We start from the raw sequence: 19,503 nt of genomic DNA, 5'->3' as shown, positions 1-19,503 counted from the left end.
TCTCCCTCTCTCTCTCTCTCGCCCCAGTCTCCCTCTCTCTCTCTCGCGCCCCAGTCTCCCTCTCTCGCCCCAGTCTCCCTCTCTCTCTCTCTCGCCCCAGTCTCCCTCTCTCTCTCTCTCGCCCCAGTCTCCCTCTCTCTCTCTCTCGCCCCAGTCTCCCTCTCTCTCTCTCTCGCCCCAGTCTCCCTCTCTCTCTCTCTCGCCCCAGTCTCCCTCTCTCTCTCTCTCGCCCCAGTCTCCCTCTCTCTCTCTCTCGCCCCAGTCTCCCTCTCTCTCTCTCTCGCCCCAGTCTCCCTCTCTCTCTCTCGCCCCAGTCTCCCTCTCTCTCGCGCCCCAGTCTCCCTCTCTCTCGCGCCCCAGTCTCCCTCTCTCTCGCGCCCCAGTCTCCCTCTCTCTCGCGCCCCAGTCTCCCTCTCTCTCTCGCCCCAGCACCCAGTCTCTCTCTCGCCCCAGCACCCAGTCTCTCTCTCGCCCCAGCACCCAGTCTCTCTCTCGCCCCAGCACCCAGTCTCTCTCTCGCCCCAGCACCCAGTCTCTCTCTCGCCCCAGCACCCAGTCTCTCTCTCGCCCCAGCACCCAGTCTCTCTCTCGCCCCAGCACCCAGTCTCTCTCTCGCCCCAGCACCCAGTCTCTCTCTCGCCCCAGCACCCAGTCTCTCTCTCGCCCCAGCACCCAGTCTCTCTCTCGCCCCAGCACCCAGTCTCTCTCTCGCCCCAGCACCCAGTCTCTCTCTCGCCCCAGCACCCAGTCTCTCTCTCGCCCCAGCACCCAGTCTCTCTCTCGCCCCAGCACCCAGTCTCTCTCTCGCCCCAGCACCCAGTCTCTCTCTCGCCCCAGCACCCAGTCTCTCTACACAGCCAACATCCCTCCCCATCAATGAACTGTGATCTCGTCACAGAGCTTAGAAAACTAAGTTTGTAGTGCTCAGAACACACACACAACACACACACACACTACATACCTCGAGGAAATATCTGGAGGGGCTCAGGCAGTAGGCCATTCATCCGCTGCTCCTTCACATTATTGCAGTACTGAGGAGAGGAAAAGACACCCAATAATCATCAGTGAGGAAGAGGAGGATAGAGAACGGAAATCCTTTTGAACCAAATGTTTTATCAACAGCATGGAGGTGAGTATAGCTTAGTCTACAACAAACACATGCTGTGTTGAAAGCTGCTGCAGGTAGTCTAGTGTCCTGTGGGCTAGTTGAGGAACGGCTGTAGGTAGTCTAGTGTCCTGTGGGCTAGTTGAGGAACGGCTGTAGGTAGTCTAGTGTCCTGTGGGCTAGTTGAGGAACGGCTGTAGGTAGTCTAGTGTCCTGTGGGCTAGTTGAGGAACGGCTGTAGGTAGTCTAGTGTCCTGTGGGCTAGTTGAGGAACGGCTGTAGGTAGTCTAGTGTCCTGTGGGCTAGTTGAGGAACGGCTGTAGGTAGTCTAGTGTCCTGTGGGCTAGTTGAGGAACGGCTGTAGGTAGTCTAGTGTCCTGTGGGCTAGTTGAGGAACGGCTGTAGGTAGTCTAGTGTCCTGTGGGCTAGTTGAGGAACGGCTGTAGGTAGTCTAGTGTCCTGTGGGCTAGTTGAGGAACGGCTGTAGGTAGTCTAGTGTCCTGTGGGCTAGTTGAGGAACGGCTGTAGGTAGTCTAGTGTCCTGTGGGCTAGTTGAGGAACGGCTGTAGGTAGTCTAGTGTCCTGTGGGCTAGTTGAGGAACGGCTGTAGGTAGTCTAGTGTCCTGTGGGCTAGTTGAGGAACGGCTGTAGGTAGTCTAGTGTCCTGTGGGCTAGTTGAGGAACGGCTGTAGGTAGTCTAGTGTCCTGTGGGCTAGTTGAGGAACGGCTGTAGGTAGTCTAGTGTCCTGTGGGCTAGTTGAGGAACGGCTGTAGGTAGTCTAGTGTCCTGTGGGCTAGTTGAGGAACGGCTGTAGGTAGAGTCTAGTGTCCTGTGGGCTAGTTGAGGAACGGCTGTAGCCTCAACCTCCTCCTCTCCAGGTCATCAGCTCAGCCTACAGTCAGTTAGACCCGGTCTCTCTCTCACACACACACACACACACACACACACACACACACAAGCCTTGGAGACTCCTGCCAAAGCAACATTGCAATTCATGTTTCAGTTAACTAAACCATCTGTTAAGAAATGTGTGAGTGTGTGTTTAACCCCGCCCACTTCTGTGGAGGTTTGAGACCTTTGTAAATGAACATAGAGGCCTTGTCCCTGACAATCAGGCCCATAAGCACAGACGCAGATGGATACTTGCAGGGGGTGGCTAGAAATGTGTGTGACAGATTAAGGCTCAGTTTTTCCATGCGTCAGTCAGTGTATAAAAACCTAACAAACACTGATGTTTATACATTTCCTATCTAGTATAGATGTGCATATCACTCTAGATATTTAAATGTAGATGGGCAGGGCCAGCTTGGAATCAGAATGGATCTGAACAGCTCCCCAAGAGGCACAGCTGTTATTAAAAGGCCTATTTATCACTGTCAGCCTCTCCTCAGGTCCCATCCCTCCACTTGCCCTCCGGTGTTGTCACTAGGCTGAACAGGAACAATGGGACTAACACAGCAACATGCTCTCTCTCTCTCTCACACACACTTTCACACACACCTTTAATTTTCCACTCGGCTACCCTATTGATTAAGACCGCAACAATTACCACCTAATCTTTTAAAAGGTGTATTAAAAGACATTCCCCTTTGTTGGCCAATAACTAAACAGCGTCGGATCACAAATACCATCGCTCAGCCTAGGGGGACAGGAGAGAGAGAGAGAGAGGGGAGAGAGAGGGGAGAGAGAAGAGAGAGAGGGGAGAGAGCGCAGGCCCAGGCTGCAGGAAGCTCATCATCATTAGCAGACAAGGAGGGGGAACAGGAGAGCACGGGATGCAATTAGGGCTGCTACCTCCGGGGGCATATGATAGGAGGAGGAGGGGAATGAGGTCACGTGGTAGACGAGCTGACACGGGTCAGTCTTTAACTTTCACAACGGCGGCTCCGAGCCATTCAAGGTGCCGAGCAATGATTAGAGTTGCCTGGAAGACTGGCTTGTCTCACAGGACTCGCATGCCAAAGGATGCTCTTTTTATTTATTTTTTTGTCTGCCTTTCAAAATAAAAGTCCTTAGAGAGTCATACACAGAAGATGGTTTAAGATTGACATGATGATAATTAATCGATAGGTGCATATCAAATTCAAGGGTAGGGCTGGCACAATTACCGTATAATTATGTAACCGACGGTTATGGGTGAAGACCGTCACAACCATTTAAAGAACAGCTGACTGAAGACGGGACGGCCGGACTTTGGTGCGGTTGAGTCCGTTCCTGCGGTAACATGGACTTTTAACAATGTGATGGAACTTTGATGCTCCTTGGTTTTGTAGCGAACAAGTCTTGGGTTGCCTAGACAACACTCCCCTCCCTGCAGCAGCAGCAGCACACATAGAAATACAATGAATAGAACAGGCTTGGAACCTCTAACTCTGGCAATTTGACTGGTAAACTCATGAGTACACTGGCGATGGCTGGTATTATGACGCAATAATTGCCATGGTAATGTAGAATATTAATTTAAATGATGTGGCTCATACAATAGAAGGTATTATTTCAGTTAAGTTGAATCAACAAATCACAGCACATATTGATGGGCACACTTCCTGCTTTGCTCCTCGCAATGGCCACCTGGCCACCCATTATGCCATCATTGACTTGATGCCTGTTCTATTAATGATATATCTATGGCAGCACACAGTCAGGAGCTGAGGAAAGGAGAAAATGTGTGTTTTTTTGCTATGAGACCAATTACAGTCATGTAGAGTTCCATGACCGTCACAGCCCTGTTAAAGTGTTTTACATGATTTGTTTGGCCTTTTAAAATGACAATTATATGAGATTAAATGGATTAAATGGTAGTTCATCACTCCTACTCTGAAACAGTGTTGAGGATAGGTACCTAATGAATTTCCCCCCCTTACGCACCTAATACATTGGCCTCTCTTAATTCATATTAATTTTGCACAATGGCTATCCAGTCATCTGGAATTAACGACAGCCAGGCAGAATGCACCTGGGTCTCTACGGAGGCCAAACGGCCACAGCAGCGAACCAAAGAAGCCCATATGCTTTGAATACGAATACAAATGGATTGCTGAAATGCATAACCCTTGCATAAGACGCCCGGGAAGCCTGCCTCGCGTATATTATATACCTGTATTACAATTTTCCCTGGCAATCAGCAGCTTTTCGCCAGACACGCTCGTCCCGAGAGGAGCAGAAAGCCATTATAGGGGGCCCGAATTCCTTTACCGAGAGATTGGAGATTTGTTGTGCAGCATCCGAAAATATGTGGACGAAGCAATGTGTTTTTGTGTCGGTGGCGACTGTTGTATCGTATGGAAAGCTAATATTTCAGTCAGTTTGGAGATGTGACACATAGATCTGGAGCAGGTGGGATTCAGCCAATAACACACACCAACCAGGCGATACAGCTACTCTGTGTGATTATGTTCCTGCTCAGATGAAATTAGCTCTTTCACTGATGAAGAGCCACTATGATAGAGAACTATTGAAAGCCACTTGTGTTAAAGGGCGAAAACACCAATTCATCGCATTTCACAAAGATTTACTGCATCTCAAGAGTAAATGTATCACATAACGTGACAAAAGAAGCAAAACCACTTGATTTCTTCATGATATATCTCATTCACTTCCCTCAGTGGTGAGCCTCCTCTTTGCAGTTTGTGTGCTAGTGTCATTGTAGAGCTCAAAGTCAACTGCCAGACTTATGGCGAATTCACACGATCCATAATGGCTGAATCAGTCATGGTCAAACGTCTCCAATACAACTCCATTAACTTCCCGCCTCTGCTAGCGTCCATCTTAAACCAAGTGTACACTTGGCGAGGTTTAAGTGCACAAACGGTCCACACAAATAGCTCACCCTGCCACATCAATATTTCTGCTCAACTTCTTCCTCAAACACAAACTACCTTGCACCGGCTCTATGCACACTCACCAGACTCTACCAACACATACATACATACTACATACTACACACACATACATACTACATACCACCCACACACACACACACACACACACACAGCTGCTGCGACTCTGTATATTATTACCTCAACTACCTGGTACCCCTGCACATTGACTCAGTACTGGTACTCCTTATAGCCTCATTATTACGTCAACTACCTGGTACTCCTGCACATTGACTCAGTACTGGTACTCCTGCACATTGACTCAGTACTGGTAATTACTCCTTGTATATAGCCTTGTTATTGTTTTTATTTTGCTTCCTTTATTTGTCTTCCTTTTTAACTGCACTGTTGAGAATGGTCTCATAAGTAAGCATTTCACTGTAAAAAGTCTACACCTGTTGTATTCGGCGCATTTGACCAATACAACTTAATTTGATTGTGGGGGGAAAATAGTCAAAAAGTATACCCTGAGGGTGAGGGACTTGTAAATCAATCAAGGCAAGGTCAATATGTTTCCCGTCCTCCCTCTCCCTACAGCTCGACACCACTACAGCTGTCTAGGCCACTCTGCCCGTTCAATCAGCTTCACACTAGCACCAGCAAACCATGGGATACCCAATGATACCCAACGACAACAAAGTCTCCAAGACGAAGGAGTAATAAAGGCTCTGACACAGAGGAGACTCAGCCTGTGGCTACAGCGCCATCGTTGTAAGCTGATGGGGGGTAAAAGACATCCCCAGATGAAGAGTAGATTTTGACAAATATTCTCCGCCCAGGGGGGCCTGCTTTTTAATGAGGCGAAACTTTAAGTACTGAATAATAAATAATAAAAATGGATAGTTCATTTAGCTTTTCAGTGTACCTCGTGAAGAAGCCCATTTACAAGTCATTACTCTTAATGTCCGTGATGTGAACAGTAACTATGAAGGAAGATGGTTACGTCACGCGGGTGGGGGGACTTGAAAAGTAAATCAACAAGACAAAAAAACAGGAGAGATGTGTTCCAAACACAAGTATAGCCTCTATACAACAGATAGGTTTCTCTACATAACAGATTTGAGTGTACTGTTAACTTCATCAACATGAAGGCTTAGACCTATAGGGTACATAAGTCCATGAGGCATTTTAAATGGGTATACAAAGCCTCACTTCTCTCTCCCTTCGAGCTGAAAGGCTGTAATAAAACGTGTTGACATGTCTAATTCCTTTCGTAACCTTGGTGAAGTCAATAACATATCTTTTTTTTATTTTTTATATTGCTGTCACTCTTTTGCCTAAACCCGGTCCAATGCAGAGGACTGAAGGTTGGGGGCACTTGCCAAAAAAGGTCACGTGTTACCATGACGACACCGATTGGCACATCAGACACGGGCGATTCCACGTTAGCGGGAGTGGAAAATATTTTTGTAATGTTCTGGAAATTCTCACATAGGAACTTCATTGGGAGGAAGGATGTTTGACATGTTTTGTATTTAAAAAGAAAATCATGATGAAAGTGGCCATTGTATAGACCTATGCATGCTTCCTGTAAGACCTTACGATGTGTGAACCGTACATGTTGGTGGCATTATACTCCATATAGTATGCTCTAACATATGTCCCAATTCTGAAATAAAAATGTCCACATTCATTTATTCAAAATTTTAACATTTTATCTCAAAAGTGCCCTTTTTGATTTTGCCGAAAAATATATATATTTTTCTGTTGAATAAATGAATGTGAAAAATGTGCATAAGAATCTAGATATACTCCATATGTTAAAGCAGACTATGAGTATAACATGTATGGTTCATGGATCATAAGGTCTTACAGGAGGATTGTAAAGGTTATAAAAGGGTCAAACGTGGCACAAATGTAAAAAACAAAACACGTCAGACATCCTTCCTCCCAATGAAGTGTCTATGTGAGAATTGCTGGAACAATCCGAGATAGAAAAAATATGTTCTGCTCCCGCTGGCGTGGAATCGCCCACATACAGTGCTTTGTTGTAGGAGACAGAAAGGCAGAAATATGTAGAGTTACTTGTCATCTTTACCAGTCTGCTTAGCAATGAGCACACTGTGGCCCTGGGTGAAAAGATCTGTTGTAATAGATTTTTAATAGCTTTCCCCCCCTTCAACAAAAAAACACTCAATAGCGGAGAGAAAAAGAAGGTTATAATTGCTGCCTCAATGGTATACCGGGGTCAGTAATTATATTTACTATATTCCATTTTTAAGAATTCTTCAACAGGAGATAATTTATTTTCCAAATGCAGTGTTATTTTCAATCTTTGGCCATAGCAACACTCATTCAACACAAAGGCTGTCATCTCAATCAAAAAGACCCACGCCAGAAAATAGCTTTTTGGGGGGTTTCATTTGCATTTGTATTTGTCAATGTAACTTTAATTAGCCTATAACATATCATGTTACTGTTAATTTGTATTATTTTTTAAAGGATGTGAAAGGAAACGTAATTACAAGTTGGGACCTCTGTAAATACCAGAAGAACTCAGCTCACCTCTGCAACGTCCACAAGGTTCATCCCTAAAATGTAAACGGTTCCACCAACTTCTGTTAGAAATGTTGATGTTCGCTACTTGCGAACCTTACTTGTGAACGTTACTTGTGTACTGGACCAAAAACGAAAATGCAGGAGAAAACACTTCAATGATTTGTCCATCTTGATTATAACACTTGACACACCACACCAAGACTAAACATCCCCTTAGTCAGGTAAACTGTTGTTATGGCAGTGTAGTCAGGCAAACCGTTGTTATGGCAGTGTAGTCAGGCAAACCGTTGTTATGGCAGTGTAGTCAGGCAAACCGTTGTTATGGCAGTGTAGTCAGGCAAACCGTTGTTATGGCAGTGTAGTCAGGCAAACCGTTGTTATGGCAGTGTAGTCAGGGAAACCGTTGTTATGGCAGTGTAGTCAGGGAAACCGTTGTTATGGCAGTGTAGTCAGGTAAACCGTTGTTATGGCAGTGTAGTCAGGTAAACCGTTGTTATGGCAGTGTAGTCAAGTAAACCGTTGTTATGGCAGTGTAGTCAGGGAAACCGTTGTTATGGCAGTGTAGTCAGGGAAACCGTTGTTATGGCAGTGTAGTCAGGGAAACCGTTGTTATGGCAGTGTAGTCAGGGAAACCGTTGTTATGGCAGTGTAGTCAGGGAAACCGTTGTTATGGCAGTGTAGTCAGGGAAACCGTTGTTATGGCAGTGTAGTCAGGTAAACTGTTGTTATGGCAGTGTAGTCAGGTAAACTGTTTTTATAGGAGTGTAGTCAGGTAAACTGTTTTTATAGGAGTGTAGTCAGGTAAACTGTTTTTATAGGAGTGTAGTAGGTAAACTGTTTTTATAGGAGTGTAGTCAGGTAAACTGTTGTTATAGGAGTGTAGTCAGGTAAACCGTTGTTATAGGAGTGTAGTCAGGTAAAACCGTTGTTATAGGAGTGTAGTCAGGTAAACCGTTGTTATAGGAGTGTAGTCAGGTAAACCGTTGTTATAGGAGTGTAGTCAGGTAAACCGTTGTTATAGGAGTGTAGTCAGGTAAACCGTTGTTATAGGAGTGTAGTCAGGTAAACCGTTGTTATAGGAGTGTAGTAGGTAAACCGTTGTTATAGGAGTGTAGTCAGGTAAACCGTTGTTATAGGAGTGTAGTCAGGTAAACTGTTGTTATAGGAGTGTAGTCAGGTAAACTGTTGTTATAGGAGTGTAGTCAGGTAAACTGTTGTTATGGGAGTGTAGTCAGGTAAACTGTTGTTATGGGAGTGTAGTCAGGTAAACTGTTGTTATAGGAGTGTAGTCAGGTAAACTGTTGTTATAGGAGTGTAGTCAGGTAAACTGTTGTTATAGGAGTGTAGTCAGGTAAACTGTTGTTATAGGAGTGTAGTCAGGTAAACTGTTGTTATAGGAGTGTTGTCAGGTAAACTGTTGTTATAGGAGTGTAGTCAGGTAAACTGTTGTTATAGGAGTGTTGTCAGGTAAACTGTTGTTATAGGAGTGTAGTCAGGTAAACTGTTGTTATAGGAGTGTAGTAGGTAAACTGTTGTTATAGGAGTGTAGTAGGTAAACTGTTGTTATAGGAGTGTAGTCAGGCAAACTGTTGTTATAGGAGTGTTGTCAGGTAAACTGTTGTTATAGGAGTGTAGTCAGGTAAACTGTTGTTATAGGAGTGTTGTCAGGTAAACTGTTGTTATAGGAGTGTAGTCAGGTAAACTGGGGGCATAGGAGTGTAGTCAGGTAAACTGGGGGCATAGGAGTGTAGTCTGGTAAACTGGGGGCATAGGAGTGTAGTCAGGTAAACTGTTGTTATAGGAGTGTAGTCAGGTAAACTGTTGTTATAGGAGTGTTGTCAGGTAAACTGTTGTTATAGGAGTGTAGTCAGGTAAACTGTTGTTATAGGAGTGTAGTCAGGCAAACTGTTGTTATAGGAGTGTAGTCAGGCAAACTGTTGTTATAGGAGTGTAGTCAGGTAAACTGTTGTTATAGGAGTGTAGTCAGGTAAACTGGGGGTATGGGAGTGTAGTCAGGTAAACTGGGGGTATGGGAGTGTAGTCAGGTAAACTGGGGGTATGGGAGTCTAGTCAGGTAAACTGGGGGTTTGGGAGTCCAACAAAGTGTCATGTTGAAGAGAACAATACTCACATATGACAGCATGGCTTTGAGTTCTTCATCACTCCTCACAGTGATTCTATCACCCACCTCATCCTCATCTGAAACACAGATTAACAGCTGTAGTTACTGAGCTGTGTTATCATTAACAGCTGTAGTTACTGAGCTGTGTTATCATTAACAGCTGTAGTTACTGAGCTGTGTTATCATTAACAGCTGTAGTTACTGAGCTGTGTTATCATTAACAGCTGTAGTTACTGAGCTGTGTTATCATTAACAGCTGTAGTTACTGAGCTGTGTTATCATTAACAGCTGTAGTTACTGAGCTGTGTTATCATTAACAGCTGTAGTTAATGAGCTGTGTTATCATTAACAGCTGTAGTTACTGAGCTGTGTTATCATTAACAGCTGTAGTTACTGAGCTGTGTTATCATTAACAGCTGTAGTTACTGAGCTGTGTTATCATTAACAGCTGTTGTTACTGAGGAGTGTTAGTCAGGTAACAGCTGTTGTTACTAGGCTGTGTTAGTCAGGCAACAGCTGTAGTTACTGAGGAGTGTTAGTCAGGTAACAGCTGTAGTTACTGGGCTGTGTTAGTCAGGTAACAGCTGTAGTTACTGAGGAGTGTTGTCAGGTAACAGCTGTTGTTACTGAGGAGTGTCAGTCAGGTAACAGCTGTAGTTACTGAGCTGTGTTGTCAGGTAACAGCTGTAGTTACTGAGCTGTGTTATCAGTAACAGCTGTAGTTACTGAGCTGTGTTGTCATTAACAGCTGTAGTTACGTGAGCTGTGTGGTCATTAACAGCTGTAGTTACTGAGCTGTGTTATCATTAACAGCTGTAGTTACTGAGCTGTGTTAGTCAGGTAACAGCTGTAGTTACTGAGCTGAGTGTAGTCAGGTAACAGCTGTTGTTACTAGAGCTGTGTTGTCAGGTAACAGCTGTAGTTACTGAGGAGTGTTGTCAGGTAACAGCTGTTGTTACTGAGCTGTGTTATCATTAACAGCTGTAGTTACTGAGCTGTGTTATCATTAACAGCTGTAGTTACTGAGCTGTGTTATCATTAACAGCTGTAGTTAATGAGCTGTGTTATCATTAACAGCTGTAGTTACTGAGCTGTGTTATCATTAACAGCTGTAGTTACTGAGGCTGTGTTATCGTTAACAGCTGTAGTTACTGAGCTGTGTTATCATTAACAGCTGTAGTTACTGAGCTGTGTTATCATTAACAGCTGTAGTTACTGAGCTGTGTTATCATTAACAGCTGTAGTTACTGAGCTGTGTCATCATTAACAGCTGTAGTTACTGAGCTGTGTTCTCATTAACAGCTGTAGTTACTGAGCTGTGTTATCATTAACAGCTGTAGTTACTGATCTGTGTCATCATTAACAGCTGTAGTTACTGAGCTGTGTTATCATTAACAGCTGTAGTTACTGAGCTGTGTTATCATTAACAGCTGTAGTTACTGAGCTGTGTTCTCATTAACAGCTGTTGTTACTGAGGAGTGTAGTCAGGCAACAGCTGTTGTTACTAGGAGCTGTAGTCAGGCATTAACTGCTGTAGTTACTGAGGAGTGTTAGTCAGGCAACAGCTGTTGTTACTGAGGAGTGTAGTCAGGCAACAGCTGGGGGTACTGAGCTGTGTATCATTAACAGCTGTAGTCAGGTAAACTGTGTTATTATTAGGAGCTGTAGTTACCGAGCTGTGTCATCATTAACAGCTGGGGTTACTGAGGAGTGTCAGTCAGGTAACAGCTGGGGTTACTGAGCTGAGTGTAGTCAGTTAACAGCTGGGGGTACTGAGCTGAGTCTAGTCAGGTAACAGCTGGGGGTACTGGGCAGTGCTAGTCAGGTAACAGCTGGAGGTACTGAGCTGTGTCTAGTCAGGTAACAGCTGGGGGTACTGGGAGTCTATGTCATCGGTAACAGCTGGGGGTACTGGGCAGTGTTAGTCAGGTAACAGCTGTGAGTTACTGAGGAGTGTCAGTCAGGTAACAGCTGTGGGTACTGGGATGTGTCAGTCAGGTAACAGCTGGGGGTACTGGGCTGTGCTAGTCAGGTAACAGCTGGAGGTACTGAGCTGTGTTCTCAGTAACAGCTGTAATTACTGGGCTGTGTTTCGTTGGCAGCTCCAGTTACTAAACTGTGTTCATCGTTGACAGCAGTAACTACTGAGCTGCATCATCATTGACAGCTATGGCTATTGAGCTGTGCTATCATTAACAGCTGCCGTCACCGAGCTGATGTCTCATCACCCAGCTGCAGTCACTCATCTGTGACATCAGATTAACAGCTGTAGTTACTGAGCTGTGTTATCATTAACAGCTGTAGTTACTGAGCTGTGTTATCATTAACAGCTGTAGTTACTGAGCTGTGTTCTCATTAACAGCTGTAGTTACTGAGCTGTGTTATCATTAACAGCTGTAGTTACTGAGCTGTGTTATCATTAACAGCTGTAGTTACTGATCTGTGTTATCATTAACAGCTGTAGTTACTGAGCTGTGTTATCATTAACAGCTGTAGTTACTGATCTGTATTATCATTAACAGCTGTAGTTACTGAGCTGTGTTATAATTAACAGCTGTAGTTACTGATCTGTGTTATCATTAACAGCTGTAGTTACTGAGCTGTGTTCTCATTAACAGCTGTAGTTACTGAGCTGTGTTCTCATTAACAGCTGTAGTTACTGAGCTGTGTCATCATTAACAGCTGTAGTTACTGAGCTGTGTTATCATTAACAGCTGTAGTTACTGAGCTGTGTCATCATTAACAGCTGTAGTTACTGAGCTGTGTCATCATTAACAGCTGTAGTTACCGAGCTGTGTCATCATTAACAGCTGTAGTTACTGAGCTGTGTTATCATTAACAGCTGTAGTTACTGAGCTGTGTTATCATTAACAGCTGTAGTTACTGAGCTGTGTCATCATTAACAGCTGTAGTTACTGAGCTGTGTTATCATTAACAGCTGTAGTTACTGAGCTGTGTTATCATTAACAGCTGTAGTTACTGAGCTGTGTTATCATTAACAGCTGTAGTTACTGAGCTGTGTTATCATTAACAGCTGTAGTTACTGAGCTGTGTTATCATTAACAGCTGTAGTTACTGAGCTGTGTTATCATTAACAGCTGTAGTTACTGAGCTGTGTTATCATTAACAGCTGTAGTTACTGAGCTGTGTTATCATTAACAGCTGTAGTTACTGAGCTGTGTTATCATTAACAGCTGTAGTTACTGATCTGTGTCATTAACAGCTGTAGTTACTGAGCTGTGTTATCATTAACAGCTGTAGTTACTGATCTGTGTCATTAACAGCTGTAGTTACTGATCTGTGTCATTAACAGCTGTAGTTACCGAGCTGTGTCATCATTAACAGCTGTAGTTACCGAGCTGTGTCATCATTAACAGCTGTAGTTACTGAGCTGTGTTATCATTAACAGCTGTAGTTACTGAGCTGTGTTATCATTAACAGCTGTAGTTACCGAGCTGTGTTATCATTAACAGCTGTAGTTACTGATCTGTGTTATCATTAACAGCTGTAGTTACTGAGCTGTGTTATCATTAACAGCTGTAGTTACTGATCTGTGTCATTAACAGCTGTAGTTACTGAGCTGTGTTATCATTAACAGCTGTAGTTACTGATCTGTGTCATTAACAGCTGTAGTTACTGATCTGTGTCATTAACAGCTGTAGTTACTGAGCTGTGTTATCATTAACAGCTGTAGTTACTGAGCTGTGTTATCATTAACAGCTGTAGTTACCGAGCTGTGTTATCATTAACAGCTGTAGTTACTGAGCTGTGTTATCATTAACAGCTGTAGTTACTGAGCTGTGTTACTCATTAACAGCTGTAGTTACATTGACAGCTGTAGTTACTGATCTGTGTCATTAACAGCTGTAGTTACTGAGCTGTGTTATCATTAACAGCTGTAGTTACTGAGCTGTGTTATCATTAACAGCTGTAGTTACTGAGCTGTGTTATCATTAACAGCTGTAGTTACTGAGCTGTGTTATCATTAACAGCTGTAGTTACTGAGCTGTGTCATCATTAACAGCTGTAGTTACTGAGCTGTGTTATCATTAACAGCTGTAGTTACTGAGCTGTGTTAACATTAACAGCTGTAGTTACTGAGCTGTGTTATCATTAACAGCTGTAGTTACTGAGCTGTGTCATCATTAACAGCTGTAGTTACTGAGCTGGTATCATTAACAGCTGTAGTTACTGGGCTGTGTTATCATTAACAGCTGTAGTTACTGAGCTGTGTCATCATTAACAGCTGTAGTTACTGGGCTGTGTTATCATTAACAGCTGTAGTTACTGAGCTGTGTCATCATTAACAGCTGTAGTTACTGAGCTGTGTTATCATTAACAGCTGTAGTTACTGAGCTGTGTTATCATTAACAGCTGTAGTTACTGGGCTGTGTTATCATTAACAGCTGTAGTTACTGAGCTGTGTTATCATTAACAGCTGTAGTTACTGAGCTGTGTCATCATTAACAGCTGTAGTTACTGAGCTGTGTTATCATTAACAGCTGTAGTTACTGAGCTGTGTCATCAACAGCTGTAGTTACTGAGCTGTGTTATCATTAACAGCTGTAGTTAATGAGCTGTGTTATCATTAACAGCTGTAGTTACTGATCTGTGTCATCATTAACAGCTGTAGTTACTGAGCTGTGTCATCATTAACAGCTGTAGTTAATGAGCTGTGTTATCATTAACAGCTGTAGTTACTGAGCTGTGATATCATCATGATAGTTTAAATAGAGATTGATTAATTTTAACAAAATCAATACAGCAAGTTGTTAAGAATATGATTCCATCAAAGCAATGCAGCGATTAACTTCAGCACTCACGGTCCAGTGATGTGTATTCAAATATCTATATTTTTGGAGGGTATTTTGACACTTCATTGAGACAGTATGGAAATCAGAGCAGGGTTTTGGCAGGTGGGGGACACAATAGGAAAGGTGGATGCAGGGATTGACCCCTGGTCTCCAGTGGGGAATTGTATATGTGACTTGTACCGGGAGTGTTACCCTCAACCACAGCTCTACACCTGCGCAGAGTATTCTGCCTTTAAATAGATGACCGCTTTGTAACTGTGAAAGCCAATGTATAACATCCAACAGAGCAATACATTGATCCTAAAGTTACAGGATAAGAAAATCAGACACGTGAGGACTAGAGTTGAAATATTGTGCCTTTAATGGAAGCAGGCCTAATGGTCCAGGTAATGGCTTCACAAACTTGGTCCGGACTAAGTTTCCCCCTAGTACCGATCTTGGATCAGCTTCCCCATCCCAACGACGACCATTAGTGTGGAAAAATGCTACTGCCCCACGATCAGTGTCTAGAGGCAACTTGCACCCAGGAACATAGCCTACATGATCCTTTTGGTGTGCAAAAACCTCCAAAAGTGGTTCCTGAAGACAATCAGTCTTATTGGGTATTAAGGACAATACCAGCCAAAAAGGCAAGATAAGTAGCAACTGAGTAGTAGTAGTAGACTGAGCTTTTCAGTTGTAACTAAACATAGTTGGGTAGAAGTCTGCCAAACAGACTTTCACATAGGGTTGGTGTAATGAAAAACTGTCCCCACAACAGGAAACCAGGCTGATGAAATCTCAGACTGTCAATCTTTTCATGAGGTAACTTACATTCAAACGCAGTGATTGTGGTTTCAGGCATGACATCCCTTATAGCGACCTGCAAAATAGATTTAGAAAGATATGAACGGTAAAGCAAAACAGTTGCTAACTAGCTAGGTCCTTAGCCTAGCTAACTGTAAACTTTGCAACTGTAGCTAGCTAATTAAGTTAGCGCTCACCAACAAGTCACTGAAGCTCAAAAGTGATGGGCAGTCCACGGATGAGTCCATATCCCCGACGGGAGTCTTTATACGGATCTCTATTCCCTCGGTGTCCATAGCGCAGAAGTTATTTAAAACAAGTAGAAGCATAACAGACGAATAAGCAGAAACATAATCAGTGTTGGCTGGCTAACTTCCTAACAGCACATCCTATTCCTATCCTAGCTATATTAGCTGTCAAGTTAGCCGTTAGCTAACAGTTACTACATTTCAACTAACGTTACTTGCATGACTAAGAGCAAACCATTGCAGGTCTTGTCGACGAGAGCGTGCGTTTTAACGTTTCCAACACAGTTTGACTCACGGACATACAAAGAGCGTTTTAAATAGTTGGAAATGACATAGCTAGCAAAGTTAGCCACTATGCAAACAAAACCAGGAAGTTCACCGGAAGTTTTCGTATTTCCAACCGGATATAGATTTAGGAGGCACTCTTCACTCTGGCTGGAATACTCTATCACAGTCTTTGACTCTATGGTTGCAGTAGGAGCCATAGGTTCCTGTGGCGCTGTAGACTACAATCGTTCAGATAATTATTGTCCCACATGATGAAGTCGGGGAGGGGACTGTGAATCTGTCTCCATTTATTCGTTCATATGTTAGTGAAAGGTGGGTGTATGATACGTCTTGCCATATGATACGTCTTGCCATAGAGATCCGGGATTTACAAAATTACACTGATTGGCCAGATGGTGGCGCTATAACAAGAGATTGAAAATGAAAACTTTGAAAAGTCACACCCCTCACCCTTTTGACTTAAAGTCATGAAATTCGGTACTTAGTTCCCTCTCTTCACAAGGAACACATTTGTCTCAGGGACCCATAAGGTCTGCCATTACAGATTTTAGGCCATTTAGAATTTTGTGAAAAACACTTAAAACGCTACTCTTCTGGCAACGAATGACCAATCTGCACAAAACTTGATATGTGGCATCTATGGACAAAGGTCTCTTAACCCAATATTTTTCAGACAAGTACCTAAACAAATATGGCCGCTATTGACCAATAAACATTCACATGGGCGTGGTCTGGCACATAAATGCATATAAATCAGTCGAGGAACATAGCCGCGGGAGGTAGGGGTGCAGAGGGTGCTGAAAAATCAGAATGTAAAAAAAAAAATGAATTAAAAAATATGATTTTTGTGCACTGGGCCTTTACTAGTATCAACAGACCTATATAGACGTCTATAGAGCGGGCAAAAAAAACAACATTTTTAAGCATCTCCACATTAGAGGTCAAATTAAGAACATTATCTGGTCCCGTGTGGCTCAGTTGGTAGAGCATGGCGCTTGCAACGCCAGGGTTGTGGGTTCATTCCCCACGGGGGGACCAGGATGAATATGTATGAACTTTCCAATTTGTAAGTCGCTCTGGATAAGAGCGTCTGCTAAATGACTTAAATGTAAATGTAATTATCTAGCATGATTCATTAGTTGGAATTGTAAGAGTTGTAGACCTGTCTCTTTCTCTGCAATTGTCATTCTAATGGAATCCAGAAAGAACATAACCCTGTCCTCAAACATTTACATCAAAAAGTATTTTTATTTATTATGGATCCCCGTACTCTTCCTGGTGTCCAGCAAAATGAAGGCAGTTATGGCCTTCCGAGTGGCACTGCGGTCTAAGTGTCCGAGTGTCACTACAGACCCGGGTTTGATCCCAGGCTGTGTCGCAGCTGGACACGACCCGGGAGATCCATGAGGCGGCGCACAATTGGCCCAGGGTTTGGCCGGCTGGGATGTCCTTGTCCCATCGCGCTGTAGCGACTCCTTGTGGCAGGCCGGGCACATGCATGCTGACTTCTGTCACCAGTTGTACAGTCGTGGCCAAAAGTTTTGAGAAAGACACAAATATGAATTTTCGCAAAGTTTGCTGCTTCAGTGTCTTTAGATATTTTTGTCAGATGTTACTATGGAATACTGAAGTATAACTACAAGCATTTCATAAGTGTCAAAGGCTTTTATTGACAATTACATGAAGTTGATGCAAAGTGTCAATATTTGCAGTGCTGACCCTTTTTTTTGAAGATCTCTGCAATCCGCCCTGGCATGCTGTCAATTAACTTCTGGGCCACATCCTGACTGATGGCAGCCCATTCCTGCATAATCAATGCTTGGAGTTTGTCAGAATTTGTGGGTTTTTGTTTGTCCACCCGCCTCTTGAGGATTGACCACAAGTGGGATTAATGGGATTAAGGTCTGGGGAGTTTCCTGGCCATGGACCCAAAATATTGATGTTTTCTTCCCCAAGCCACTAAGTTATCACTTTTGCCTTATGGCAAGGTGCTCCATCATGCTGGAAAAGGCATTGTTCGTCACCAACTGTTCCTGGATGGTTGGGAGAAGTTGCTCTCTGAGGATGTGTTGGTACCATTCTTTATTCATGGCTGTGTTCTTAGGCAAAATTGTGAGTGAGCCCACTCCCTTGGCTGAGAAGCAACCCCACACATGAATGGCCTCAGGATGCTTTACTGTTGGCATGACACAGGACTGATGGTAGCGCTCACCTTGTCTTCTCCAGACAAGCTTTTTTCCGGATGCCCCAAACAACTGGAAAGGGGATTCATCAGAGAAAATGGCTTTACCCCAGTCCTCAGCAGTCCAATCCCTGTACCTTTTGCAGAATATCAGTCTGTCCCTGATGTTTTTCCTGGAGAGAAGTATCTTCTATGCTGCCCTTCTTGACACCAGGCCATCCTCCAAAAGTCTTCGCCTCACTGTGCGTGCAGATGCACTCACACCTGCCTGCTGCCATTCCTGAGCAAGCTTTGTACTGGTGGTGCCCCGATCCCGCAGCTGAATCAACTTTAGGAGACGGTCCTGGCACTTGCTGGACTTTCTTGGGAGCCCTGAAGCCTTCTTCACAACAATTGAACCGCTCTCCTTGAAGTTCTTGATGATCCGATAAATGGTTGATTTAGGTGCAATCTTACTGGCAGCAATATCCTTGCCTGTGAAGCCCTTTTTGTGCAAAGCACTGATGACGGCACGTGTTTCCTTGCAGGTAACCATGATTGACAGAGGAAGAACAATGATTCCAAGCACCACCCTCCTTTTGAAGCTTCCAGTTTGTTATTCAAACTCAATCAGCATGACAGAGTGATCTCCAGCCTTGTCCTCGTCAACACTCACACCTGTGTTAACGAGAGAATCACTGACATGATGTCAGCTGGTCCTTTTGTGGCAGGGCTGAAATGCAGTGGAAATGTTTTTTGGGGATTCAGTTCATTTGCATGGCAAAGAGGGACTTTGCAATTAATTGCCATTCATCTGATCACTCTTCATAACATTCTGGAGTATATGCAAATTGCCATCATACAGCAGACTTTGTGAAAATTAATATTTGTGTCATTCTCAAAACTTTTGGACACGACTGTACTGTGCTTCCTCTGACACACTGTGTGTCAAGAAGCAGTGCGGCTAGGCAGGGTCATGTTTCAGAGGATGCATGGCTCTTGACATTTGCCTCTCCCGAGTCCGTACGGGAGTTGCAGCAATGGGACAAGACTGTAACTACCAATTTGGATATCACGAAAAAGGGGGTAAAAATAAAAAAACATTAATGCAGATATACAATTTTAAAGGTGCAAAGTTATGGGTAAAGACACAAAACATCCACATCAAATTTAATATTTTTCTTGATCAAATAACATGGAAAACAACCACTTTTTGTGCAGTATTAATTTTCCATCCTTACAAACCACTCAATGTACATTACTGCATTGTACATAGGCTGGTCATCTAGGTTTGTACCTGTAGACTTTCCTTCACCATGAAGGAAAACAATGACCAATACAGTAATTGAGTACATTGAGACATCAGGTGGTTTGTGATGATAAGATGTGATGATGTGGCTCAGTTGGTAGAGCATGGGGCTTGAGATGCTAGGGTAGTGGGTTTGATTCCCACAGATGGAGTACCAGTATGAAAATGTAAGCACTGAAAAGGAATTAATAGACCACTTCAGTTTTCATATAGAAATAAGTGTTTTTAAAAAAACTGGAAAACATATATCAAGCAAGTATTTGTATATACCACATATACACTGCTCAAAAAA

The 19,503-nt window shown here is 43.6% G+C and overlaps 1 protein-coding gene across 4 annotated transcripts in view; it reads right to left on the bottom strand.

Annotated features, from left to right (window-relative positions):
- The window catches only part of map2k5 (mitogen-activated protein kinase kinase 5), a 100,460-nt gene extending 84,495 nt beyond the window's left edge, over positions 1-15,965 (bottom strand). The window contains exons 1-4 of one of the 4 annotated variants that reach the window (XM_071400665.1): positions 15,403-15,964; positions 15,233-15,281; positions 9,615-9,682; positions 962-1,031 (exon numbers count right to left, since the gene is read on the bottom strand). In XM_071400665.1, the coding sequence (XP_071256766.1) occupies positions 962-1,031; positions 9,615-9,682; positions 15,233-15,281; positions 15,403-15,534 (319 nt within the window). In that variant the 5' untranslated portion in view covers positions 15,535-15,964. Of the gene's footprint in view, positions 1-961; positions 1,032-9,614; positions 9,683-15,232; positions 15,282-15,402 lie in introns of all 4 variants that reach the window. The other 3 variants (XM_071400664.1, XM_071400667.1, XM_071400666.1) reach the window with 3 other exon arrangements.
- Between the last annotated feature and the right edge of the window lie 3,538 nt (positions 15,966-19,503).

The sequence above is a fragment of the Salvelinus alpinus genome, chromosome 5 (genome assembly GCF_045679555.1).
Source record: "Salvelinus alpinus chromosome 5, SLU_Salpinus.1, whole genome shotgun sequence".
NCBI classification, from domain to species: domain Eukaryota; kingdom Metazoa; phylum Chordata; class Actinopteri; order Salmoniformes; family Salmonidae; genus Salvelinus; species Salvelinus alpinus.
The sequence above is the reverse complement of the archived record's forward strand: the minus strand, read 5'-3'. Positions and strand labels throughout refer to the sequence as shown.